Below are 25,572 nucleotides of genomic sequence, written 5' to 3' on the forward strand. Positions count from 1 at the left end.
TATACTTTTTGCATGTATACGTCTATGAAATATCACAATAATTCAATTCTAAAATTCTTTTATTCCTCGTTGATATATATATTTAAGTATCATAAATTACACGTACACAATAGTTTGGAAATTTTATTCGCTTGATTATTCCATAATGAATCAAAAGATATTAAAATGTTCAAAATTACTGAAAGCATTAAATTATTGATCTAATTTGGCAATAACAAAAGAAGAGAATAACCAACTCACTACAGTGTAGCAATTTCATGCCTATGCATGTATAAGTATAGTACAGTCTATATAATAACATAAAAGGTAATACTAAAGTTGATGCTGTTTTATATGTTGTTGTAGTACCAATGTGGAGCGGGCTCTCGTGTATTGATGGGCTCTCGTGATTTTGGTTTTGGTCTTAGTACTGTTCGTAATTCTGTGAAAGCCCATTTAATAACCCGCACTATTATAATATTTACTGTAAATTCTAACATAAGAGCACCAAATCCTTTGTATAGACCAAGGGGTCCCTCGGTAGATATAATCGTACTGTAACAGTCTCTTGCACTGCTATATCCTGTCAATAGCGGTGTCACGCTACGACCTGTATCCAAGTTGTCGATGATGGTTCGCGTACCTTGAAGATGAAGTCTATGAATCACCGTTTCCCAAGGATAAAACAATGCTTCTGCCAGGAACGTAGAAACTAACGACGACTGTAATTCTATATCTTGTGTAACAGTCTCTGACAGCAAGTCTCTGCTATATGCACCCTTGACAAGACATACAAATAACATTCAGTGCATATAATTTAACGAATTCGATACTTACTTCAAAGTAAATATTTTCTTAAATTATTATCAATATATAAGACTCACTCTTAACTCTTGAGACTGCTTTTGTCTAATATGCATAATACGACTAGTAACTCCTTGAACGGCTAGAGTGAAAAGATATTTAGATACTCCATAAGCAATTGTTGGCGGTAGAAGAGAATAAATGGGAATTAGTCTGCCTTTGTTGCTCACTTCAACTAAACGAATTGCACCATCTCGAAAAACATCCAATATGCCAGGGCTTTCAGATGCAATTTCAGATTGTACCGTCTCTACTAATGATGCAGAATAGAATGGTGCTACTAAACCTAAAGAAATACTATCATATCTTCTATTAATTTCGTGTTACGAATTTATACCAAAGAACATTTGACATATACTAATATATTATTACCATTTAAGAAGGATATGTTGTCCAAATGCTTTCAGTGAACTATTACATGTTATTTCTCTGAAATTAATAAATATTTCATTATCATTTATTATTATTATTATTATTATTATTATTATTATTATTATTATCATCATCATCATTATCATCATCATCAACATCATGTATTTAGCATTATGAAAATAAAGAAGAAACTATCATTTATTCTCATTAGAAACTGAAAAATAAGCATTTATTGTATATATAAGGATCACCTTACTTTGGCCATGGTGTTATTTTAGAAATGAAATCTTCGATAGCTAACAACATCCCTTTTACAAGCAGCACCGATCCAATTCCTTTCCATAATGTATTTATTCCTTGAGTTTGATGGAGACGTATGACCACAGGTACCAAAGTGATTGGTATTATATGATATTTGCTCAATCCAGGATTTACTTGGCACTGCCGTCTTAGAACAATAAGGGGATGAACTAATAAAGTTTCTGTAATTAAGGTTGCTAATCCACAACTAGCTACCATATATTTCTTTACGGTAAGATCTGAAATACAAAGTTTCAGATTAAAGTCTCTTTATTCACGCAAAACAATAACAGAACTTTTGTTATATTTCAATAGATTTTACGCATAAATATACTTATTTCAATAAAACTGACCTCCTTCGGAAGGTGGATTATCTTCGACTAGAGGATGCACAACAGGAACATCTAAAGGACGAATAACCTCTTGTCCATGGTAAATATATGGAAAATTATTTCCAGTTTCCCAAGATTTAGACACAGGTTTCCCACGATATACTCTTTCGTAACTTTCCAATCCCGCCATCGTTTAGGAAAGTAATTTTTTAAGCATTATAACTGTACATTTTCTGAATAGTCCTAGAACTATATACATATATATATATAAATATATATAATTCGTTCAACTTGTCGCTTTCTTCGATTACAAAAAGACGTCTGTCTGTATCTATATCACTTCCGCTTAAAAAGTTGAGAGTTGGGATGGATGCAGATACATGTTATGATATATCCACTACAGTGATCAACGCGCAGCACAACGACGCAACCTGCCATGACATAAGGAAACAAATATGATTGTCCAATCCAACCACAATCCAACTATATATATTCGCTCGCAAGCAGTCTAAACGACAATTAAAGGAAACACACGATAATATAGATAGAACCACAAATGAATAAACTTAAAGATTTTTACTAATTATTATAAAATATATGTTGCATTAGGTACTGATATAGGTTGCATCAGGTACAGATAGATCAAATCGTAGAGCTTTAATGCTTACACAACACATTTATTCTTATTAGTTCTACCGTAATCGAACTAACACTTATTGGAAATTTCAAATATATAATTGCCATAAATCTTCTACTTTCCATAAATTAAAACGCAGTTATAACATGATTAACAAATTGGAAACGAATATAATAAGATAGCTTAGCTGAGAGTAGGTAAAGCACAAAGGAGAAGTTATTATCAAAAAGTATCATGCCAGCGATGGAGTTTTCTGAATCTTTATTAGGTAGAATAAAACACTTTAATAAAATTAAAATCACACACACACACACACACACACACACACACACACACACACACACACACACACACACACACACACACACACACACACACACACACACACACACACACACACACAAAATTCTCCTATAAAGAAATAATGGAATTTTACATTATGCAACAATGCGTTATTTAGTAAGGGAACCGTTCCCACCAATTTATCAAGATTCTCACGAGAATGGAAAAAAGTTTGAAATAATATCAAAATCGCAATTTAAAAAGGCACAAAGTATTTGGGCAAGAAAAGAATATAAGAATGAAGACAAGCGAAAGAAGTTATTAGAGGATGAAGAAAAAAGATTGAAAAACTTGGAAGAAGCTAAAACAATTGTAATTCAAGAAGATAGTACTCTGTCATCTGCAATTTATGTAAAGATTCGAGACAGTATCAATCATCGGGACAGACGAGTAAAACTTTCCGGTACATAGGCTTAGACGGCAAGGTATAATATATATTTGTGAGCTAAATTTTAAATTATATATCTAATTTGTATCTATTAATTCAACATTATTATTTTACATTCTTTTTTTTTCTAGGAAGATCTTCTAGGAAGAAAAGGGTTATAATGACATTAGTGAAAACTCAGGTCGAAAGTTAAGCAGCGCCGGGCACGGATAGTACATGGATGGGTGATCGCCTGGGAACTTTGTGTGGCGTTGGCGAAGCGCGCTGGGTCCGTCGCGCCCCCCGGTGGGGTTCTCGGGCTTGGACGCTGGCGGCTCAGCGCCTCGGGGCCGCCAAGCAGTCCGGTAGGGGAATCGGGCTGCCTAGCACGGCGGCTCCGGTGTCCGAATCCTGATTTTAAAATACCATATAAACCATTCAAAAGGATGGATTACAAGGATGCGATCGAGTATCTTCGAATTAACAATATAACTAAAGATGATGGAACATTCTATGAGTTTGGCGAAGTACACTGAACAAAATTATCTGATTATTGTTTCGCTACAAAATTTGTATTCCTCGTTTTATTCATGTGTTCATAAGAAAAAGGAGGAAAAGAAATAGTAATATTTTTCATCCATAGGATATTCTAGAAATGTCAGATAGAAAAATGACCGATGCAATAAATGAACCGATAATGTTGTGTAGATTTTATGCAGAAATCAAGTCATTTTATATGCAACGTTGCGAACATAGACACAAAACTATATTATTGGTATACCGGTCAGGTAGGTATCATTGATTCTATTTGTAATGACATCATTTTCTATCAGTCTTCTTTCAGCGAAAATACGGAACTTGCCCTGATGGCGGATTTGGATTAGGTCTTGAAAGATTTTTATGTTGGCTTTTAAATAGATTTCACGTACGCGATGCATGTCTTTATCCATGTTTCTTGGAACGTTGTCGACCTTAGATTTCACGAGCATAATTATACTTATATGTATATGTATCGAGATGAACGAATTCACAATTATTAGTAGGTAAATTATTGAGAGCTTCCAAAAATTCAATCACGACGGAATTATTGAAAAATGAAAAGTCTCGGTAGTCAGAAGTAAACCAAGATCCAAGCATTTATTTGTTATTTTATTTACCAATTTGTGATTTTATGTTTGAACACTTTATCGCATTGAATGTCTATGCGTATAATGGAAAAGTTTCTCGATAGACAATCACGTATGTGAAACTTTTACCTTCATGAGTGAAATCAAATACGTTACGATAAATACGTCAAAGAGCCAGGAACATCAGAAGGAAATACATGTTTTTGATGAAATTATATTTCACAAATACTTTCGTTTCGACAACGCGTAACTTATAATACATACGTATAGGATAGTTATAAATAGGTTTTTGACATTCTTCTTTCACTTTTTCTCTTTCTTTTTTTCTTTACTTAGTCCCGTTAGATTTTTCAATTCTCTTCTTTCTTAAATACTTCATATCGTATATACAAATCATACGACGAATATTAACTGTTCTATCTCGTATGTATTTTCATTATGTCAATTTACATACTTATAGAATAATTACGCAATTTAATATTTTTGTTAAATATTTTTTTTACACGAGAGAAACTTTCAAAAATGTATTTCGCCACAGAGTAGGAAAATACGGAAACGATTGTGTGTTATGACAGAACTCGGAACATTAATCACACAATACCAAGTTGCGAATGTAGAAACAACATAATACATGTACGTTTGATACTTATTATGAACAATTTAATTAGGTTGGTTTTTGGTTGATTTTTCTAATATTTTATGCGCTTTTATATGATGGTATAGAAATATAGTATGTTCTATACAGAAACGATAATTAGTGCGATATTCAAATGGCTGGAAAATGGAGAAAACAAAATGAAACATCATTTGGATATGCGCAAACGTGTTTGTTGGAGTTCGTGAGTAATGAAATAATGTATTGCAAACAAAAATACTTCATTCTACCTCCAATAAGCAAGCGACAGAGGATATAGCGAGATTTTAGTTGTAAATAAATTGGAATATCAACGAAAATGCTCTCAACGACTACTTTATCCTTTTAAAGCTTTGAATATATCCATGTTTATAATAGTTTGATAATTATAGTTTCTATTTTCTCTCCCTCTTTTCTTTTTTTTTTTTTTTTATCCAAAGTTTACTATTTCAAGGCGCTCAGTCCTTCTTTAAACGACTAATTGCAAGAGGGATCGAAATAAGAAGTTAACAAGATACGTTTCCACATATTCGATAATTACATACGTTTAGTTCACTAGTTTGTAACCGATTTATGGCTTATTGTTAAAATATTTTGCCAGTAGAACATCACTACGTTTTCGGACTACTTTAGTATAAAGTATGTACGACGCAATCGCGTTCCGGTAGCTGACGAACTTTCATAGATCCATCTGCGCCACATGAAAATAAACGGCCGGCAGAATCGACGTGTAATTGTGTTACACCCTGAAAGAAAATTGTCGATATTATAATTTATTTGTCAAAAGTTAAGTAATTAATGTAAACAATATTGATGAGCATACTTGTCCGATGTTTTTAAAGAAACTAGATCGCGGATGCTCTCCAGGAAAAGAGTAAAGCAGAGAATGGACGGTTAAACCCCATATCTGATCGAAAACAGTTAATACAAATTATAATATATGTTGGTATTTCTATATTTGCATACTGCAAATATTATCACCTTAATATCACCATCTCCTGCTCCACTCACGAAAAATTCTTCATGCGGATCAAGGGCTAAGCATTTTATAGCCGACTCGTGAGCCTGAAAGCGATGTCGTTGTTGCCGTTGTCGAACGTCAAATATGTTAATATCACCTTTCTTCCCACCGCTGATTAATAGCTGATGTTGGGGTGCAAGTATCAACGAGCTAGCTCCTTGTTCGTGACACGTGAAACCTAATAGAAACGTAAAGAGACAAACAGTTTTTCTGTGATCATTACGCGATTCACATACTCATGCAAAGAAGACGAGGGTGAGACGCACCTTGAATCAGAGATTTATTCTGTGGAAGTAAAGTATCCCAAAGCGCAACATTACGTCCTTCAGAACCATGACCGGCAGTTGCGATTAAGCTGCACGCACCAAGGAAGACAAAATCGGCCGTCACCTTGCTATGGCACTGATAATTCTGCCAGAACGAATTATTCTTAATTACTTGAAATTTATTCCTATACTTGTATGGTCGCATTTAATCGCATTATGTGCGCAAGACAGATATTTAGATAGATCGATAGATCGGTAAATAGACAGACAGACAGACAGACAGGCAGAGAGAGAGAGAGAGAGAGAAAGAGAGATCAGTCTTACAAAAAATGGTCGTGCAGTTCCTTCTCTGCAGGCTACTTGAAACAAACTTAGATGTCCATCAGAATCCGCAACGCCGAACTTATTCCCGTGTTGTGAGAAACGTACACGAGTCACTTTGGCAAAAGTGCCCGGTGGTCGAGGAGTCGCTACAGCCGTTTGATGCCCCCATTCCCACAGGGATACCGAACCATCTTGAGAGCCAGTCAAGTCTGTTTATTCGAATATCGACAAATGTCGGTCGATGAACAGGTCCAACAGCACCGGCAAAATATTTCATCGATTAGAGTTTCGTACAAAGTTGTCGTTGACATATCAAGCAACACATTTCATTCGCAATTACTCGAAAGTAAATACATAGTATGCTTACATAATGGTAAAAGCGGATGCGAGGAAATTCTTCTTATGCCATCGATTTTATGCTTCAGGATCTGTATGAACAAAATATTGTTATGTAAATAATGATCTTATAATTAGAGAGAAAACAATGATTCACAAACAGTACGCACATATACAAATATTTTTTAGGAAATAAAAGAAAAAGAAGTGGAAAATCTAACCTAACGTCTATAAACTTTGGCGCACACGTATCAGAATATGACAAAAGATAATATAGAAAACGGTAAATGGGCGTTCAATACTAATATGTATAGATGATATACTATAAAACTTATTAAATATTTTATATATATATATATATATATTTCTTATATATTTAGTTATATATATATACAATCAGCCTGGTTATACGTTTTATGCCATCAAGTTCTTTAATATTGTTCCTTTTTCCTTGCCAATTCGAAAGAAGTTAAAACCTAAAATGAAACGATCGCTTTTTCGACAGTTTCGTATATGTATATACATATATACATCGAAGGATCATCAAAAGAAGCGTATCAAATAACACATATTACGTGTTAAGATGTATATACTTTCTTATTTTTCTTATTTCTTATTTCATTCGATTCGGGCGATGTATTTGTTTAAAAAGCGTTCGTTTAGTTCAATCCAACGAGGGTCGTATCTATTGGATCCACTAGGTTTCAAACGTTCTCTGCATTATTTGATTAATATATATTTCCCCGTTAAACGCGTAAAGATGAGCGAGAAGATCCGAGTAATTAGCAAGAACTCTTTGAAGAGCTCTAAAGGACAACGAAGGAACCAAAAAGATTGTGACAACCGCAAATTATAAAAGTGAAAGCTAGCGGACCCATGGTCTAGGATTCGGATGAAAATGCTCGATCTCTTGTTCAAAATGTGTAAAGAATCTGAAGGAAAGCACAATAACTTATTAAATACTACAGACGACATTCAAGACAATGGCAACCAAAGGGCACAAATTTTTCGCTCAGGTTTTTATGTACGAAATAAATAGTCATTAGGCATGCAGTGTTACGAAAGAAAAGTTTGTGAATCGGAAAGTTTCATCGATTGGCTTTGCTCATTTACAGTTAATTCACAATATTGTTTTGGTAACATATGAAAAGTACGTTAGTATCGAGATTGCCTTGGGAGAAGGAACATTCATTTTCTTAAAAATTCGCGAGGCGTCTTCGATTGATTGAAAACCCGAGGTCATGTATAACAGCTTAACGAACTATTTCATTCGCTGTAAAATAATCTACTACTGTACTGTAAAATGATGATGATGACGACGACGACGATGATGATGATGATGATGATGATGATGATGATGATGATGATGATGATGATGATGATGATGATGATGATGACAGGGTAGTAGTGGCAATGGTGTTGAAAACGGTACTGGTAGTGGTAGTGATGGAAGTGACGATTATAAAGATGATGCTAATAATGACAATAATGGCGATGAAAATGATAACAACGTAGGTAAAAATTTAACAGTCACGATAATAACGATAACGATACTAAAATAGCAGATTAATTTCTACTTACACGTATCGATATGCATACGTATAATATTAAGTAAATTGTCTTGAACATTATCGATTCGAAAAAGAAATCATAGTGACAAGTTAGATATGTATATACATATACAAATTTTTCAAGAAAATTATTGTTTTGTAGATCGATATAAAAATTACGTTTAGTTTGATTACGAAGGAAATGCTAAATACTTTATATATAGTTAGAGCTTTTACTGTGATTCTACGCGAATAGCTATTGTTTATGAAACATAACGATTCGTAAAAACGATGGTAAATCCAATATATTTAATATTGTACGAATTTTTAGAACGCTTAGGATATTACGAAGAAACAGAAAACTAGAGCAAAAAGGAAAACGAGAGTAAAGGAATTAGAATATAAAGTTGGCACTAGGGATAATAATAGGATATCATACAGGCTAGGATCTGTTAGAAGTTAATCTCACCGGTTGCAACAAGTGTTTGCTCCTATCGGCAACAAATTGACAGAAACGCAGGTCGTGGGAGCCAGGGAAAGCGGGCATCCCCTTCATCTGAGCGAACGAACGAGCCACCAGGTCAGTGACGTCAGTCAGACGTAAACCAAGTTAGACGTTAGGCAAGCATTGAACAAGGAACATTGTTTCTGTCACCAAATGTGCTACTTAGACGCGACCCAATGCGTCGGCTACATACTCGACATCAACACATTTACGGCTATCGACACTTCCCTCTTACGAATTGTTATTACTTTCCTCTGCTCGATTTCCATTCATTTTCCGCTATATCGTATCTACTCTCGCCTCTACTCTCATCGCTCATTCTTAAACGCCCTTAATTCTTAAACAACTTTGATATTTGTGCTCATTGCCTGTGATATATCGCAAGAAGTAAATCTCGAGATAGCCGTGCTCCAACCGCGTGTTTTTCAAGAAAGGTGATTTATAGTGCAATTTTCTTTACATATCATGCAACGATCAGTTCCTTTCAACCTTTTAAAGAACAGGGGGCCTATTATATTTTTTATACCTACGGTTATAACTTGAACTTATTTGGATCACGAGTCTCGTTCGTCCAACATTTCTGATCAAATTAATTTAATAATATTATGAACATTAACGATACTAAGCGTTAGAATTCGCTGCTTACTTATGTAAACTTATGAACGCAATAAATACGATAGTGTATAATGTCGTTAATAGTATCGACATACAAGATCTCATAAGCAAACGATTAGATCCAAACATTCGAACGGTAAATACATACATATATACGTTCGTAAGTAGTGCGTGTCAAACACATTCATAGATACGGTTTTTACTCGTCAAATACAAACTTTACTTTATTTTATCAACACAAAGAGAAAACAAACATTAAGGAAAATATATCAGGCTGATTTTCTGTTTGAATCCGGAAATACATTTTCTTATTTTCAGGTTTTGAACGTTGAAAATATGCAGTTCATTGGCAATTTCAATTTTTCGAAAAGAGAAGGAAATTGTACATTTGGCTGGAAATTCGAATTTTTCATTTATTAATCGACAAAGTGCTCTTGCATAGAAATCCCAAGTAAAAAGAAAAACAAAAATGGAAACGTAAACAAAAACGAAATAAAGATATTTATAGAAAATGAAACCAACGAAATTACAAGTTCGATTTTCTCAATTTCTTTCGTAATGCCATTTATCGCTCAATTTTTCATTAACCCAAACATTCCTGAAGCGATAAAACGTTACAAAAATACAGACTCGTTACTTCCTTTCTCTTCCTTTCTTCCTTTCTTCCTTTCTTCCTTTCACTTCGACCAAACATATGAATATATACACATGGAAAACAGAAACATCGGATAGTAGATCAGAAACATCTGGGTTAAGTCCAAGTAGGAATACAACACACGTAAAGGTGTAAACGTTTTATAAGACAAACATACGACTGTACAATGCTGAATATAGAAATATACGAATTATCCGTTTGTCATAATTGTGATCTTGGGGGAAACTTACCACGCTAGCTCCTCTTCCGCTTTGACTCGCGATACCCGACTGAGGTTGAGAATTATTTGTCTGCGGACTTTGAGCGAGTAACGGTCTATCTGCTGCTGTCTGCAAACGAAAAATTGAAAGGTGTATACGTATATGCGGACATGTGTGCAATACACACAAAATGAGAGCCAGCATTATCGACGAGAAAACATATTACTATAAACTATTTACTTGAATAACTAAGAAACTAGTTGGTTGCACTGGTTCCGGTTCTGGCTGTTTGTTCAAATTTATGATGTCAAATTCACATTCGTCTTCTAACCAGGATGGGAGTTCGAGCAATAGCGATATATTCATTTCTTGTACTTCTCGGGGAGTTGCCAAGGCCATTAAACCTGGATTCACCTGAATCGTTAACGCTGTGTATCAGCAACGTTTGTCTTCCCCAAAATCGCGCCACTTTTAAACGTAACTTTTAAAAATAGACCGATCGAACCTGATTGAGGCAAAAGGCACTAATGCTATCCTGTTCCTTGTGAATAATTCGGACTGGTTCGGGCAAACTCGTAGTACCGCTATCGCTACCTTTGTCATCTGCGGTTGACCCACGATTCAAATTATCCATCGCAGTTTGATTGCTTTCCAAAATCGACGACAGAGATCTACGTTTGCCGAATACGGCTCGGATAAATATGTCTTGTACCAACTCTTGTCGAACTAAATAGGACCACAATCGATTAGCGGGAGCCGCTGATGCCAAACGCGTACTAAAAATATAAAAAATAAAACATCCATAAGTTGTTACATCAGAGAATTCCAACTATTGCTTTTGCTATTGAATTTGCAATCTTACTTGAAAGGAGTATTGCTTTTTTCAAGTAAAGATCGATATTTATGAATCGCTGGCTTTCCCGGTGTAGGTGCCGGATCTGGTGCACAACCAGGAATGTAATTAATCGGTGGTGGTCCTCTATTGTCTAATTCATCGCGCAATGTTTCTTGCCATTGTGCCACAACAGCTAACGTTCCATGAATCAGAGGACTATTCACAGGTAATTCTGTATATATATATATATATGCGAATAAGGCAAAAAATTATATTATCCTTTAGTTTCAGAATGACAGAGTAAACTAGTAGTAGATCGTCAAATTCTCGATATTCTCTATCAAATAACAAAACAAAATACCTTGCATCTCTATGCCAGCAACATTCAAAAACTCCTGCAGTTGCTGTTGTAATATCTTCACTATGGCTAATCGCATAACACACCAACTGTACGAATTTGGATTCGTATGTTCCGTATTGTCCTTTGGTTTGCTCTTTGGTTTTGAATTGGTATCGAATATATCTTCCTCGTCCTCGGACGAGTTCAAATCCGACACTGCCGAATCGGATGAATCATAGTCGATTTCATCCGCATACTCGCTATCTATCTGTGGCTGTATCAAATACAGGAAACAACTTTTATTCTTATAATTATCAGATTATATAAAATTAGCAAAATCATATATACGTCGAACGCAACTAGCCACTGGTACGCATTAGGATATCCGCAGTCGATTAACTCGACTAACCTTCATTAAAAAGTACGATATCATGCTCATTTGAGGTGAAACAAATTGCTCTCTATATGTAGGTTTGTCTTCTTTCATATTTGGTTGTTGACCTGTAAATTGACCCAACAATTTCATGTTCAATTTTACACGTTGTTTAGTCAATGAGGTCATGGTATTCCATACGGTTCCTGCGGTACTTTGAGCTTCGTTCGAACCACTATCACCTCTTTCTACCGTTCTTCCTACTCCACTCGCCTGAACAGAGATTAGATGTATGTATATGTATGTATGTATATATATATATATATATATGTCAGGTTAAGATTGGAATTTTGGGCGCGTGACAACTCTTCGCGTGGACTAGCCATCGTTTCACAAAGCCGAGATTATATGTACACGTATATACAAGCCTATCATTAAGCTTAACAAACAATTAAGTCTAATGAATGATAAATTTGATGAACAATGAAGTTAATGAATAATATGATTTACGAATAACGAATTTAATGTACACTATTGACAATGTTTTTGTTGGGTTCAAACGAATCCACGGCCAACGAGATAACTCTTTACTAAGTGTAAAGAATAATCTTAGGCGTAAAATACGATTGACGAGAAATGCTCGATGTGTCACTCTCCAAGGCAATCGCACGAATGCCCGCCTCGTCTGCAATTCGATACGCACTCGTTAGAAGCATCGAGAAGTTCCGAACGCCGTTGCTAGGCAGTTTCTGCCTGGAGTTTTGATTACTAATACAATGTATGTCCCATTGCATCGGTACCTCCGAGGCAACATCACACGTGGCTAGGTCCGCTCAAGAGGCCGCATGCCGCCACAATCACACTTCTCGGAAAACCCATACAACCACTCCAGACCCCCCAGTTAGGCAAAACGCTTATCTCGTGACCGTGGCTACGTTCGGCGACCAATTGTCACCTTGAACCCAATCTCGCTATCACAAATTTTAAACAATTACAGCTATAATAAAATCTAGGCTAAAGTACTAGAGAATGTTCCCAAAATTTCCAAGGAAAGGCTTCGGCTTTCCTTTCATCTCCGACATATATATATATATATATATATATTTATTTATTTATACACAATGATATGCTATACAATCGGTATCGCTTAAAACCGTATAATTTACGCGTCTCAGTTGTTTGCATCTCTACTCTTTTCTTTCCTTTTCTTTTTAGAAAACTCGAAGCCTACACCGATTCGTAGAAAGCTATATATAAAGACATGTGGTTTATTTCTTTGCTTGATATATAGCAAAGATATAATAAGAGATACAATACGAGTACTTGGTACATCAGAAAAGTATACAACGAAATAAGGCAAAAATAAAGTAAAAACAAAGTTATACCTGGCTGCTTGTACTTGCGACACGTAGCAATTTCTTGACTCCACCTCCAAACAAACAGGACCAGGTGTTGTTACCAAAATGTTGACCTACGAGCCTATAAAGAATATGACTGTCGCAACTCCACAGTGCATAAACGAACAAACTCATGTAAGTTGCTACAAATGCTTCGCAAAGGAGAATATTCAATTTTGGTGTATCTTCGTCCTTCTCCCGGGCCAATAGTGCACGCAAGTTAGTCACACCTGGCCATTTAGAGGGTGAAGTAGTAATGCACACACCATCGTCCGTCGAATACCTTCGATGATGGCGATTCGATGCTACCAAGTGCCCGCCGGAGAACGTTTCTATCTCTGCAAATGCTGGAAAACTGTACAAAAAAAAAAAAAAAAAAAAAAAAGAGGAAAAAAAAAACAAAGAAAAACGAAAAGAGAGACAAAAAATGATTTACGACAAACCATCATTCTCTAATTTTACTAAGGAGTTTCATAACTTATCTGTATTTACCTGTCCGGTTGTTGATGTTTCGTAACAAAAGTATCGGAATCGCAAAGTGATTGATAAATACAAGCACTTAACGCCACCGCTAAATCCCTCATTATAAATACCTCGCAATAATGCGTGTTTCTCGTAGGCATTGGTGGATTACGTAATTCCACCAACGTCTGCAACATATCGTGAGCTAGGGACTAAAAAGACAGATGTAACGTTAAGCTTAGAAAATTCCGTATTGATATTATACGATATTATATACGATCCGTCATGATATTATACGAACTTGCAAGTGCCTGACCGGATCTGCCACGACAGTTTTGTTGCATGCCACGCTAGCGCTTAAAAGAGGAAGCGTGGTTGGAAACGGAAGAGGACTAAGTAACTGTTGTTGCGTCTTTTCTTGTTGTAATTCTTGTAATAAAAGGACAAGTTCCATTCTTACAGATGCTAAACCACCACCAGATGCTCCATGCAAAGAACAGTAGGATAATAATGTTCGTAATAACGTTTCGTTCGCTGTAAATATATATTTATGGCAAATATTATCGAACAACTATATGTATGCATGTATTATATTTAAACGCTGACTGACACCGGTCAACAGAATACCTTTTAGCCACCTTTTTCTTCTAGCAGCTCGTTGTACCTTGGCTTCGAAATCCAATTTTTCGGCCATCAATATTTCATGCAACGTTGGCTGTTCACCAGGTTTACATGGTTGCACTATGTCATCTACCATACCACCTTCGTCTGAAAGCATAATCGTTTTGTCAGTTTAAGACAAGCAAAAACAAGCTGAACATCGTTCAATTAAAAACAGAATAACTAGTCTGTCCGCTTACATTCCGATACGTTGTTTGCATCTCCGTCCGAACTAACGCTGTAATTACAAAGCTGCCTGAGGGCGTCTACCTCTCGCTCGAGCCATACGTATAGCTGGTATCGAAGTTGACCTCCGTCCACTTCGAAACCCGTTGCCAATGTTGACAATTCTTCCATTAAAATTTTTAAACATGCCACAAATTTTAATTGTTGCGCCATAATGTCCAATTGTCCTGATGGTTTTGTGATTTTCTCTAAAAATTTGATGGTACATACGTATAGTTATCTGTTATATTTCACTCAGGTTACTAGAATCTGTATTTAACGACTTTGACTCTAAATTCTGTCCTTTGTAAAAAGACACTATATTTTTTAACTTCTGATAATGATAGTTGTAATCCTGACGACTAATTTCAGATTACGTACACACACAAAAGGAAACGACTTATACGTGTCAACTTATTAGAATTAGGTCAAGGAAGAACTAGATGGATTACATTAATTTACCACTTTTCTCTGTTTCCTTCGAACCATCGGTGATCTCTTTTTTGTCTAACTTCATGCTTAAAGGTGGGCTGTCGGCGTCCTCATGTTCAGCAACATCGTCATCGTCATCCCAGTTTAACACTAATTCTTCCTCGGTTTGATGCGTCACAGGTCGAGACCAGTCTACAATGCCTAACACAGATAAGAACACGATAGAAACACTCCCATTTTCCATAGTTATCTAGGCGAATTATAGATAATTAATGAAGTTCCACCTTCGATATTGTCAGTTTTCTTCAAATTGTCATCCCAACTAATAATCCCAGTGTCTATTTGAAGATCTTGTGTCCTTGACTTGCTTGGACTATTTAAGAGACCTAACAAAACACACGACAAGGATAGTTAATAGTAGTAAGAGAATTAGCAGGAGGACAATAATATTGTGAACATGTCGATTATGTAATTACGTACTGGGCGAGTCTTCGCAATTTGTCTCCATCACTTTATTAGGTAATTTAGAAAGAACCTCGAGAGCGAGAGCAGGACATCCAGCTTTAAAGTGTGCGTGCGCTGTTGTGAAATACAGTTGTCTCTCCAAAGGTGTAATGCTATCTTCCAAAGTTAACTGTTTGTCAGGTTGTGATTTTGTTTCCATACCGTAACTAAAGCCAGATATAACTACCGAATGACCTTTTTTCTTATCCTGAGCGGTAGATGCAATGTACTGTCTGATCAGCAATGGGTGCGTTCGAAGATAAACGTAAAAATTAAAAACATTTGGATTTGCTGAAACAAAGAAGGAACAATAACTTAGCCTATTAGTTGTGCTCGAACTTTCTAAATTTCTTTGATCGCGAGCTCTAAACTCGCCGATATTCAAACTGAATGAGAAGAAAGACAAAAATATGTAGTTTCATTACCTGTTGTACCTTCCGGTTTATCAGATTCGTCGTTATATTGGGGGTGCAAAGTTCCAACGTTTGTCAACAGTAAAGTATTGAGCGATCCTGCATAATCCTTTAGAATCCAAAGAGCCATACTGCGTAAGAATGGATCTGGATGAGCTTTGTTCATGTCTTGATTTTGCCCGTCCTTATCACAACCTAAAATTTCTTCATAGAGCAATCTTCTCAAATTCGGGGAGGTAGTATCGTCATCGTAAAGTCTGGCAATGACCATCGCTAACTGTATATCGTTCAATTTGTTCAGACATACATCGATAGCATCTTTTAGAGAGTTTGCTAACAAGAAGAAGGCCGCAGCATGCTCGAATCTTTGTTTACCAAGTAGAGCAAACGCATTCTTCAAGGCAGCTTTTCTCCAACGATCTTCCGTAAAATTGTTCGAGAAAAATGTTGTCATTCTTTCATCCCTTTTATTTCTAAACAATCCCCAAACGAGATTCTTCTTTTTCATAGCTAAATAATAAAGCGCAGCGTCGAGAGGATCCTGTTTCTGTTGATAAGCTGCTTTCGCAATCTTCTCGATACACCTTTTCAATATAGTGTTGCTTCTAATCCACCAACCTATACCCAGTTCCTTTAAAATGCTCCATTTTGGCTGTCCCTTCGCATAAGAAGGTATCAAACCTAGCAATTCTTCTTCGGATTCAGAATGAAACGCCCAAACAAGATTATTCGATGATATACCTTGCTTTTGAAATTGCGCTCTCTGTGCCAACGGAAGACAACGAATCAAGTAATTGTAATGCTTCATGGCCAATAAAAATCGGAGGCCACAATCGTCCAACGAATCGGTAGAAACCGTTTCTCCGTCGGGGATACCGGTCAAATTTTCTTTCGCAATAGCATTCTTCGCGGCATCTATTGCAAATCTTTCTGCAAAATCTGCATTGCAAGTTGAAACGGTATCGGCTAAAGCGAGCAAATGCATCTGATCAAGGCTCGATAAGCCAGGCAAATGAGTGTGTGTTAGTAATCGCGACAGTAATCTGCCTTGTCTTGGTCCAAAATGAGATATCCCTTGTCTTTCCGGGACCGACGAACGTCTATCTTTCTGCCGCGAACAATCGTAATCCTCTTCCAGCATGTCGTCTAACGACTCATCCTCCTCCACATTGCTGTCGAACAATTCGTTGTAATCCTGTTTGTCTTCGGTTTTGTGCTGATGCGGTACGTTCGTTTCCTTGTCTGCGATCAATAAAGTCCAAAGTGGCAACGGAGATATCGATGTTATCTCCGCATAATCTAATGTAAGCTCTTCCGGTATTTGCGTGGTTGAACCTCTTGGTTCTAGAGGCGACGTTGTACCTACGTAACTAACCGACATTGTTCTAGAACGCGACCATCCACCACCACCACGTTGTTTGACTAAATTCTCGTCGTCTGCCCTCAACGAACAAGAACTTCCTATGCATCGGACAAGATGTGCCAATATAGCCTTTACCCATCGAATTTTACCAGAATTTAGCAATTCCATTAGTTGTTTTGGATGATATTGAGGTAAAACGGGACAAGCGATTCTCGAGGCTTCGAACAAACCATAGTCGGGCATATAGTCGAAATTTAAATTCTCGTTTTGCATACCTCGTTTCTTTTTGGCATCGAGCATCGTTAAATTGATACTGCTGACTCGAGAAAGATGGGGCATAGAAGATACGTTTGCTAATCGCCTCTGCGATGTTTCGTGTGCTAATGTTCGCAAGTCTTCGTCCCGCAAATTTCGGCTAGCTTGAAATTCGTCCGATTCTTGATGTTGTAAATTTGAATGAAAACAGTCTTTCTTTGGGTTCGGTTTCCATTGCGAGTAAACGTGCATTTCCGAATCCATGCCAACCACTAAGATACCGTCCCTTACCCAAGATATCTGCATCGGCAACGGAGGTAGACCATCCGCTGTAGTTAACTCGATTTTCCGTAATTTCATCCAACGAATTTCGTCAACGAATTGAGGCTGTGCCAACGACGAAGCTTTCCGCAATATTGGTCGGTTATTGCTTTGTGACTCTTTCATTGCTTTCATATTTGCTTGTGCAAGATCTGAACATACAGGCGTGAACAGCATAATTTTCGATCCAACAGCAACGGTCAAAATATGCGAACCATCTTCTTTCGACACCCAATCTAACTGAACTAAATGTTTCTGCGTAAGTGGACAAGTGTTACCATTTTCTATGATCGACTTTCGCAACGACTGAAGCGTGCTAAACGATGGAACAGCCAACAAGCCTATCACAATCGTGAATAACATAGTTAGATTTTTAGTCGTCAAAATTAGCGTTAAACCTGATTCCTCAAAGTACAATCTTAATCGTAATGGTCTTACCTGCATTCGGTTTTGTACTCTCTCCGTTTTCTCCATTTCTCGGTGATCTCACATCTTCGTGACTAAGCGTTTGCAAAACTTGAGTAAGCCTGTGTTTCTTCTGCAAAAATTTGCTATCATAGAGATAGCTCAGGTCTAAATGTTGGTCCACCGGAATCCTCGGCAAGTGTATATTCTTCAAGTGTATCGTATCTTCTAGAATCCATTCGCTTCCGCCAGTACTTTCGCATTCATATATAGCAACGCATAGATTTACGTATCTAGAGTCAGGGTCGTTTTTAGTAGGACGCGTGAATGATTTCCCATATTTGTACGCACACGCAATACGCCCACTATATGCAGCACTTATATTTAACGGTTGCCCTAAAATATGAATAAATTATCTACCATTCTTTGACAATGCATGATCTTATTTCCTTCAATTTTATTTTACTCTGATTTTAGCTTTTTGGATATGTACCCACCTGTAATGTCTATAGTCGATTCCTGATCTTTCCGTATCATCTCCCATTCGCACCATTCATAGTCTAATTTGCTGTTCGATTGATTTTTCGTCACTTTACATTTCCAGAAACGTATTGTACTGTCGCTACATGCAGTCACAACGATGTACGGTGCGAAGCAAGCAGGATATATGGAAGAGCTGCTTAAATGTCCGGCGGCTGGTGCTGCATGTATTACCTACGTACGATTATAATAACGATATTATTTCTTTATATTCTTCGTTAATACTTCCGACTTTACAATGCGATATTAATTCAATTATTAGGAACAAAAGGGAACACGAAAAAAATAAGAGGAAATATAGAATAAATAAACATTATACGAACCTCGACTCCATCTGGTAATGGTAATTCCTGAGTGCATACTTTTGTAGTTGTGATAAGAACGTGGCTGTTCTGAGGACGTCTTTGGAAAAACATATCCAATTCACCTTGACTATCACGGCGAGATTGACTCGCTCTGCGAGATCTTTTACCTTCTGGATGGTTATAACGTCCAGGTGTTCCTTCTTCATCTTCATCTTGTACCAAATGAGAATCCGGAACATACATCATCGATTCTGATAATCCTGTGGGTGAATACCACATATAGAAGAAAGAAATAAAAAGAATAAAATAACTTGGAGAAATATTACCGGTAGTTTCAGGTTGAGAGGCTATTACCAAACGCCACATGTGTACCGTTGTACCTCGCTGCGTTCTTTCTAACACAACTATATAGAATGGTTCTTCAAAAATTGCAGATTGCTGCAAATCTACCATAGCGTCTAAGGTAGACTCCATTAAGCCTAAATCATTCATCGATGTATCTATGCCAGTTTGTTTTTCATCGTTTCGATCTCCAGTAATTAATTGTTCTTGAAATACATGTAAGAATTGCGTATTTTGCCAATCCTGAATTTATAACAAAAATTATGTCTATTAATTAATTGGATTTAAGTTGACCGACATTATAGAAAAATATCGATCGTTTCGACCTTATATCATTCTACAAGCTCTCTACAGCACTTACGTGCGTAGCATCAGCAATAGCGTCCAATTGTATGACGCAACCTGGCCTAGCCGTAGATTGTTGAGATACTATCTTTATCTTATCGTGAATAGAATGCCTCATACCATCGTCCGATGACATATCTGTCGACAGACTTGCCATGGAATCCTGATACAAACACAAAAAAAAAAAAAAAAAAAACGATGAATCAATCTGGCAACCATTTGCAAATTATATTTTCCTGAAATATATCAACAAATACTGACCATCATTCTACTTCGCCTTTCGCTAATCGATACTTCGGCTAGGAGTGTTCTAGCGTCGATAACAGCCTGATATACCCTTAAACATTCGCCATCGCTGGCGACGAAACATGCGCTTGGAGAATTTGATAAGTTACCTAAAGTAGTACTTGGTAATAAAGTCGGAATCCAAGCTACGTTACTGAACGCTGAAATTTCAGGAGAATTAATACGCGCTAGTTCGGAAACTCCGCCGCTCTTCGATAAAGGCCCGACTGTGTCTACACGCCAAAGTATTAACTCGCTGCAGAACCCCTGAAAACATCAACGGAATCATCACTTGATCGTTACCAATCGAAATTCTAAAAATACAAATTCAATAGCAAAACAGCGCATCATCATTTTTACTTGTACTTACAGTAAGCGAGATATCTTTTGAGGTTGTTTTATTAGAGTTTGATCTATTACTAACGTTTTCGTTTGAGTCAGCATTCTGACATTGAGATCCGGATTCTGGTAAATTGTGATGCGATGTCGTCACTAATAAGGGCAATACCGGATGACAAGTAATATCGTTCACTCGAAATCGATGTCCTGAAGCTCTCGACGCGTGTCCAATACTTAATACCTGCCAAAGAATAACGCGTATAAAACTAACGCACAAAAAAAGGAAAGACGAAATTGATAGCTCATTGATTCATACTTGTGAGAATTTTGTTTTATCAGCAAATGTTAATTGCCATAAATTTAAAGTTCCGTTCGAATGTTTCGATACCATAGAAACAATCGGACTTGGATGGGTCAATAAATCGTTGACCGTTTCTTGATTTGTTTTTCCATTTTCAAAGTGTCCGTCCCTTTCCTTCGAGACATTTTGATTTGGATCTGTCGAATTTTCAATATTTTTTAACAGTTCCTGGCCAGTTTTCGATGTTAATGTCGATTGTTCTTCATCCTGTTCGATCAAACTCGGTAATGGTGTCGCAATATCCGTAGCTGTAATAATAACAATTTATCTAGCCATTTCCGTTTCTTACTAATCGTCAGTTTTACTGAATTTTACGCCAAATGTAAAGATATATAGAATACGTAAGATAGAGATAGAGAGAGATAGAGATAGAGATGGAGATAGATAGATAGATAGATAGAAATAGAGATAGAGATAGAGATAGAGATAGATAGATAGATAGATAGATAGATAGATAGATAGATAGAGAGAGAGAGAGAGAGAGAGAGGCAAAGATAAATAGATAGATAGAGAAAACGTTTACCTTCATTCGATGGTTTTGTGGATGATTTTGCCACTTCTCGTATATTTAATAATGGACCGCCAGTATTATGCGAATACATTGATACGCTATGACTCATTGTGGAAGCATCGCCAAGAGGAAATGCATTAGGTATTCGTGTAGAGAATGATATTTGCGCTTGTCGAAATGATCCTGGATGATATTCGTCCAACCATTCAATATGCCAAATTAAAAAGCTCCCATCTATCGGATGAATTGAAAAAAGTAAATCTGGATTATGATGCCAATCACGCAGTAACGTTTCTATTTTGGTATCCAAAGAATCCGGAGCATGATTTATTGACGATGTTACATCCGTTGCAATAGAATTAATGGATGTAGTATTACTGCAGGAAGAGAGAAGAATAAATTTGAAATACTATTCTCTTGCAAATAAACGATACTTGCCGAATATGATAGGCAAAATGTCTCTTGTTACCATTTAGAAATATTATACCTAAGACTTTGGTGAGAATGCGCGCTGTGTGGTAAGCTATGATGCGATGAAATTGTGTGTGTTGTGTGATGTTCATCACTACTATGATCTTCTTGACTCATTGACCGAACTGTACCTCCTGCCTTTTGTATTGGTTGTAATCTTACTCCCTTTTCTATGATTATATGTAATTAGTTGAATCACTTGTTAACATTATTATACACATATTATTTAAGTACACATATACACACATAAAACGTACTCGACAAACCTTCCTCTTCAGAATCATGATCTGTATGATCTACATCCTGTTGATGCAGCCCTTCTTCCTTTTCTACTACTTTACGAGTAAGCTCTTGTAGAATACTTTCTGCTTGCATCGTAAAATGCATTTCTTTATTGTTTAGCCAGTGCAGAATAAAATTTGGTTCTCTTTCAGGATCTCCTGTGATTAAACTTGGTACTAATGGTATATCTGTGACAGACAAAACATGTCAGGAAACGTAGAAAGTAGAACATGTTGATGTGTTTACATGTGATGTATATATGTATATACATACATTGCACTATAATATAATGTAATGAGATTATATGTAATCGTACCAGTTTCAGCATTAATACTGGCTGCTAAATGAAAATGCATTCCTGGATAATGACCTGTTCCCTGGTAATTATTGTGAAAATCGTGAACCGAATACGTTGAAGGCAAAGTTGGTAAAGTTGGTGCTGTGGTATGACCTGCCTGATGTTGTTGTTTCGCGTGACGACGAATATGGAAACAGGTTCTACAAAAAATGCGCGTACCATCTTGCGAATAAGCTATAAATGCATATAGAGAAAAAGGAATTTGAGCATTTTACGCACTTCATGTGTTTAAGCCGCTGCATGAATCGATGTTTGTGCATGTTGTGATGTCGATGCTTGCCATGATGACCGTGTCTATCAGAACCTTCAAACTGACTCATGTTTGCTAAACCTTCAACATCGGGTGGTATAGTTTCAGCCCACACCCGACAAATATTGTCTCTACAAGATGTAACAAGCATGTTGGAGACAGACCCCCTAGAAAAAAAAAAGAAAAAAAAAGGAAAAGGAATGCTATTAATTTAACTGCAGCGATACAAATAGCAATATGTTACAAGATATTCTCTTACATACTTTGGCATATATTTGCTAGTCTTGCGCCAAGATAAATGTGTTACTGCACGAGGATGAGCAACATAGACAAAACTATAGCTGTCACTACCCATAAATTGAGTAACACTTGCATGATCCATATTTCTTGTTGAAAACACTGAATAATTTTAAATATAGGTTTGTTAGAGCTTTTGTTGAATTAGTCGTTTACAGAATTAAGTTTCATTACACGCGTAAGAATCTTACATTGTTTATTCTCAAACCATATCTTCACTAATCTATCATTAAATCCTGTTGTCGCAAATAATGTACCGTCTGGACTGAAACTCATGAGATGCACTGGTGTAGCTGTGCGACATTTCCAAACGCAGTTCCATGCTCCTGGTTCATTTCCGCTACTCGAATCACCAGGTGCTGGACTTTCAGCATCTCCACCAATCGAAAAAGTAACTGTACCAGCTGAAAAAAATTAAACATTCTTATATATTCTCTACTATATTCTTCTATTTTAAATTCCATCAGAATTGTTCTCATAATGAAACATCCTGCATAGGAGACAGAATATTATGTATAGACCTTTTCCTATATCAACAGCATGTATATTAAAGCATCAAGGCATAGGAGCAACAAACAATAGCTTAGAGCACATTATGTTTAGGGTGACAAAAGTCAATGTCTTCTAAATACTGCATGTAAAAGAAAAAAATTATCGGTTCTAATACTTTTAGAGTATGTATTTAGTATTGAATAGCATTTGTTATGTAATAATTTCTGCCAAATAAACTTATTAAAGTCAATTTCAAATATTATTATCATTTTTCACATTCACATGTACTCTTTCAAAGTAACAAAACTCACAGTTTTGAAGAACATTTGAAGTATTTTGTTCACGTCCAGTTTCACCTTCCTGAGTTCGTAATGTATTTATCTTCACCACTATACACAGTTTTATTATTGCGACAAGACACAAGACTAACATTGTGTACATTTAAGCAGATGAAATTAGAAGGGATACCAATTGCTATTAAATATAAATTAAACAAGAATAATGAGAAAAGCTTACTATGTTCTTCCTGAAATGGGGTTATATTTTGATGCCACAATTGTAAAAGTTCTCCCCCAGTTAATAATCTTGTTCCTTCCAAATTCCATGATAGAGAACTAATATTTGATTCAGTTGTCAGACTACCAGTTTGAACCCATCGGTATTCTAATTGCTATATGTTATAGAAAACAATTATTGCATAGCATATTAAAATATATAAGCATAGTTACCAAGGATAGATATTGGGATAGAAAAGGTACATACGTGAGAACAAGTACTGTGAATAAGCGGAGTAGGCTCAAAAATGCAAACTTGATTTTCATAGGCAGCAGCTATTTTTCCAGTGTCGGTACTGCAATCCAAGCAACTGATCCTTATGTAGTTATGTACAGCTCCTGGTATTATTTGAACTCGTTCAAAATTACTGGCAAGAATTACTATGTTACAACCTGCTGCATATGCCTGTAATAGATGAATTTATTTTGTACTACTGTGCTATCAAGAAAACTTTTAAAAAATTAAATAATAATGATGATTATGACAAACGATGTGAAATCATCTTTACAAATACGGATGAAACAAATACTAACGCACTTGATTTTATATAAAAATAGTAAAAATCAATAACTATATACTCGTTACCAATTAAAAACTAAAGCTATAAAATACATATCAAATTAATCATATAAAGTTGGAAGTTTGAAAATGTTTCATAGATGGATTTTTTAACGAGTACGAAATATTTCGGACGACTTGAATGTACAACATAGTAATTGCATATGTATGCATATTAATATATATATACATATATACATACATACATACATACATACATACATACATACATACATACATACATACATACATACATATATATATATATATATAATAGATATATATGGGTATAATTCTAGAATCGCAAACAATTGTGGAAAGAGCTGATCAACAAGGTGAATCACTTACAGTAAAAGAAATCCCTTCGACAGAACCTACAGCGTAGCACCGATCACCTGCATTGCAAGCTCCACTTAATATTTGATGACAATTCATTTTTTTTATCAAATATTATATCATCCTTTGTTATATTAAGTTTCTAGTTGGATACGGTAAATTTCTTAACTGTGGCTAACAATCATCGACAATCTTTTCTAAGCTACAACGTCGAAACGATATCAGAAAGTGACATCACACGACAGCACCTTCCTCGACTAGTGGCCATCTTTAAATGGATTTTCTCGATACGATATACATAGTACATACATACTATTACCTACTTCTGCCATCTAAACCTAAACATTCTGAACCATTTAAACTACTAACTATTAATATGAGAATTCAAAATGTTTAATCCTTTATATGTGTATATGTGGCAATATACGCGGACAAATTTTATGTCAGCTTTATTTGAACGTATTTGATCGAACTCGAAGAAATTTCTTATAATATATGCAGCAATATACAGCAAATACGCTATTCACGATAATT

The 25,572-nt window shown here is 36.1% G+C and overlaps 2 protein-coding genes across 2 annotated transcripts; both read right to left on the reverse strand.

Moving 5' to 3' along the window:
- Positions 1-41: 41 nt before the first annotated feature.
- On the reverse strand, positions 42-2,197 carry LOC126873369 (mitochondrial outer membrane protein SLC25A46-like). The gene is made up of 5 exons (XM_050634162.1): positions 1,869-2,197; positions 1,472-1,754; positions 1,216-1,272; positions 864-1,140; positions 42-758 (listed from the first exon to the last, which is right to left on the reverse strand). Exons 1-5 carry the CDS (start codon positions 2,035-2,037, stop codon positions 330-332), a joined length of 1,215 nt encoding a protein of 404 aa, XP_050490119.1. The 5' UTR covers positions 2,038-2,197; the 3' UTR covers positions 42-329.
- A 2,107-nt stretch (positions 2,198-4,304) lies between these two features.
- LOC126873248 (dmX-like protein 2) lies at positions 4,305-25,313 on the reverse strand. Its single transcript, XM_050633942.1, has 41 exons — positions 25,051-25,313; positions 24,352-24,549; positions 24,106-24,259; positions 23,901-23,978; positions 23,289-23,501; positions 23,064-23,199; positions 22,770-22,967; positions 22,509-22,690; positions 22,168-22,380; positions 21,927-22,080; positions 21,452-21,816; positions 20,884-21,176; positions 20,599-20,808; positions 20,205-20,495; positions 19,960-20,106; positions 19,583-19,841; positions 19,275-19,516; positions 18,909-19,125; positions 18,445-18,807; positions 16,080-18,347; positions 15,631-15,945; positions 15,435-15,536; positions 15,181-15,351; positions 14,694-14,927; positions 14,461-14,601; positions 14,135-14,367; positions 13,864-14,045; positions 13,360-13,726; positions 12,011-12,247; positions 11,623-11,875; positions 11,289-11,493; positions 10,932-11,202; positions 10,667-10,840; positions 10,457-10,555; positions 8,921-9,007; positions 6,933-6,993; positions 6,566-6,774; positions 6,242-6,386; positions 5,936-6,153; positions 5,778-5,861; positions 4,305-5,700 (listed from the first exon to the last, which is right to left on the reverse strand). Exons 1-41 carry the CDS (start codon positions 25,135-25,137, stop codon positions 5,584-5,586), a joined length of 10,173 nt encoding a protein of 3,390 aa, XP_050489899.1. The 5' UTR covers positions 25,138-25,313; the 3' UTR covers positions 4,305-5,583.
- Positions 25,314-25,572: the final 259 nt, after the last annotated feature.

Source organism: Bombus huntii, chromosome 2 (genome assembly GCF_024542735.1).
Source record: "Bombus huntii isolate Logan2020A chromosome 2, iyBomHunt1.1, whole genome shotgun sequence".
Classification (NCBI taxonomy): domain Eukaryota; kingdom Metazoa; phylum Arthropoda; class Insecta; order Hymenoptera; family Apidae; genus Bombus; species Bombus huntii.

Excerpts from the sequence above, each read along its gene's own strand:
- LOC126873369 (XM_050634162.1), bottom strand. The coding sequence starts at position 2,037 with ATGGCGGGATTGGAAAGTTACGAAAGAGTATATCGTGGGAAACCTGTG. Across the intron at positions 1,273-1,471 it reads AAAATAACACCATGGCCAAA|AGAAATAACATGTAATAGTT; the intron begins GTAAGGTGATCC and ends TATTAATTTCAG. Across the intron at positions 1,141-1,215 it reads CAACATATCCTTCTTAAATG|TATTTCTTTAGGTTTAGTAG; the intron begins GTAATAATATAT and ends AAGATATGATAG.
- LOC126873248 (XM_050633942.1), bottom strand. The coding sequence starts at position 25,137 with ATGAATTGTCATCAAATATTAAGTGGAGCTTGCAATGCAGGTGATCGG. Across the intron at positions 19,842-19,959 it reads CTATTGCTGATGCTACGCAC|GATTGGCAAAATACGCAATT; the intron begins GTAAGTGCTGTA and ends TTATAAATTCAG. Across the intron at positions 14,368-14,460 it reads AAGAAAAAGGTGGCTAAAAG|CGAACGAAACGTTATTACGA; the intron begins GTATTCTGTTGA and ends ATATATTTACAG.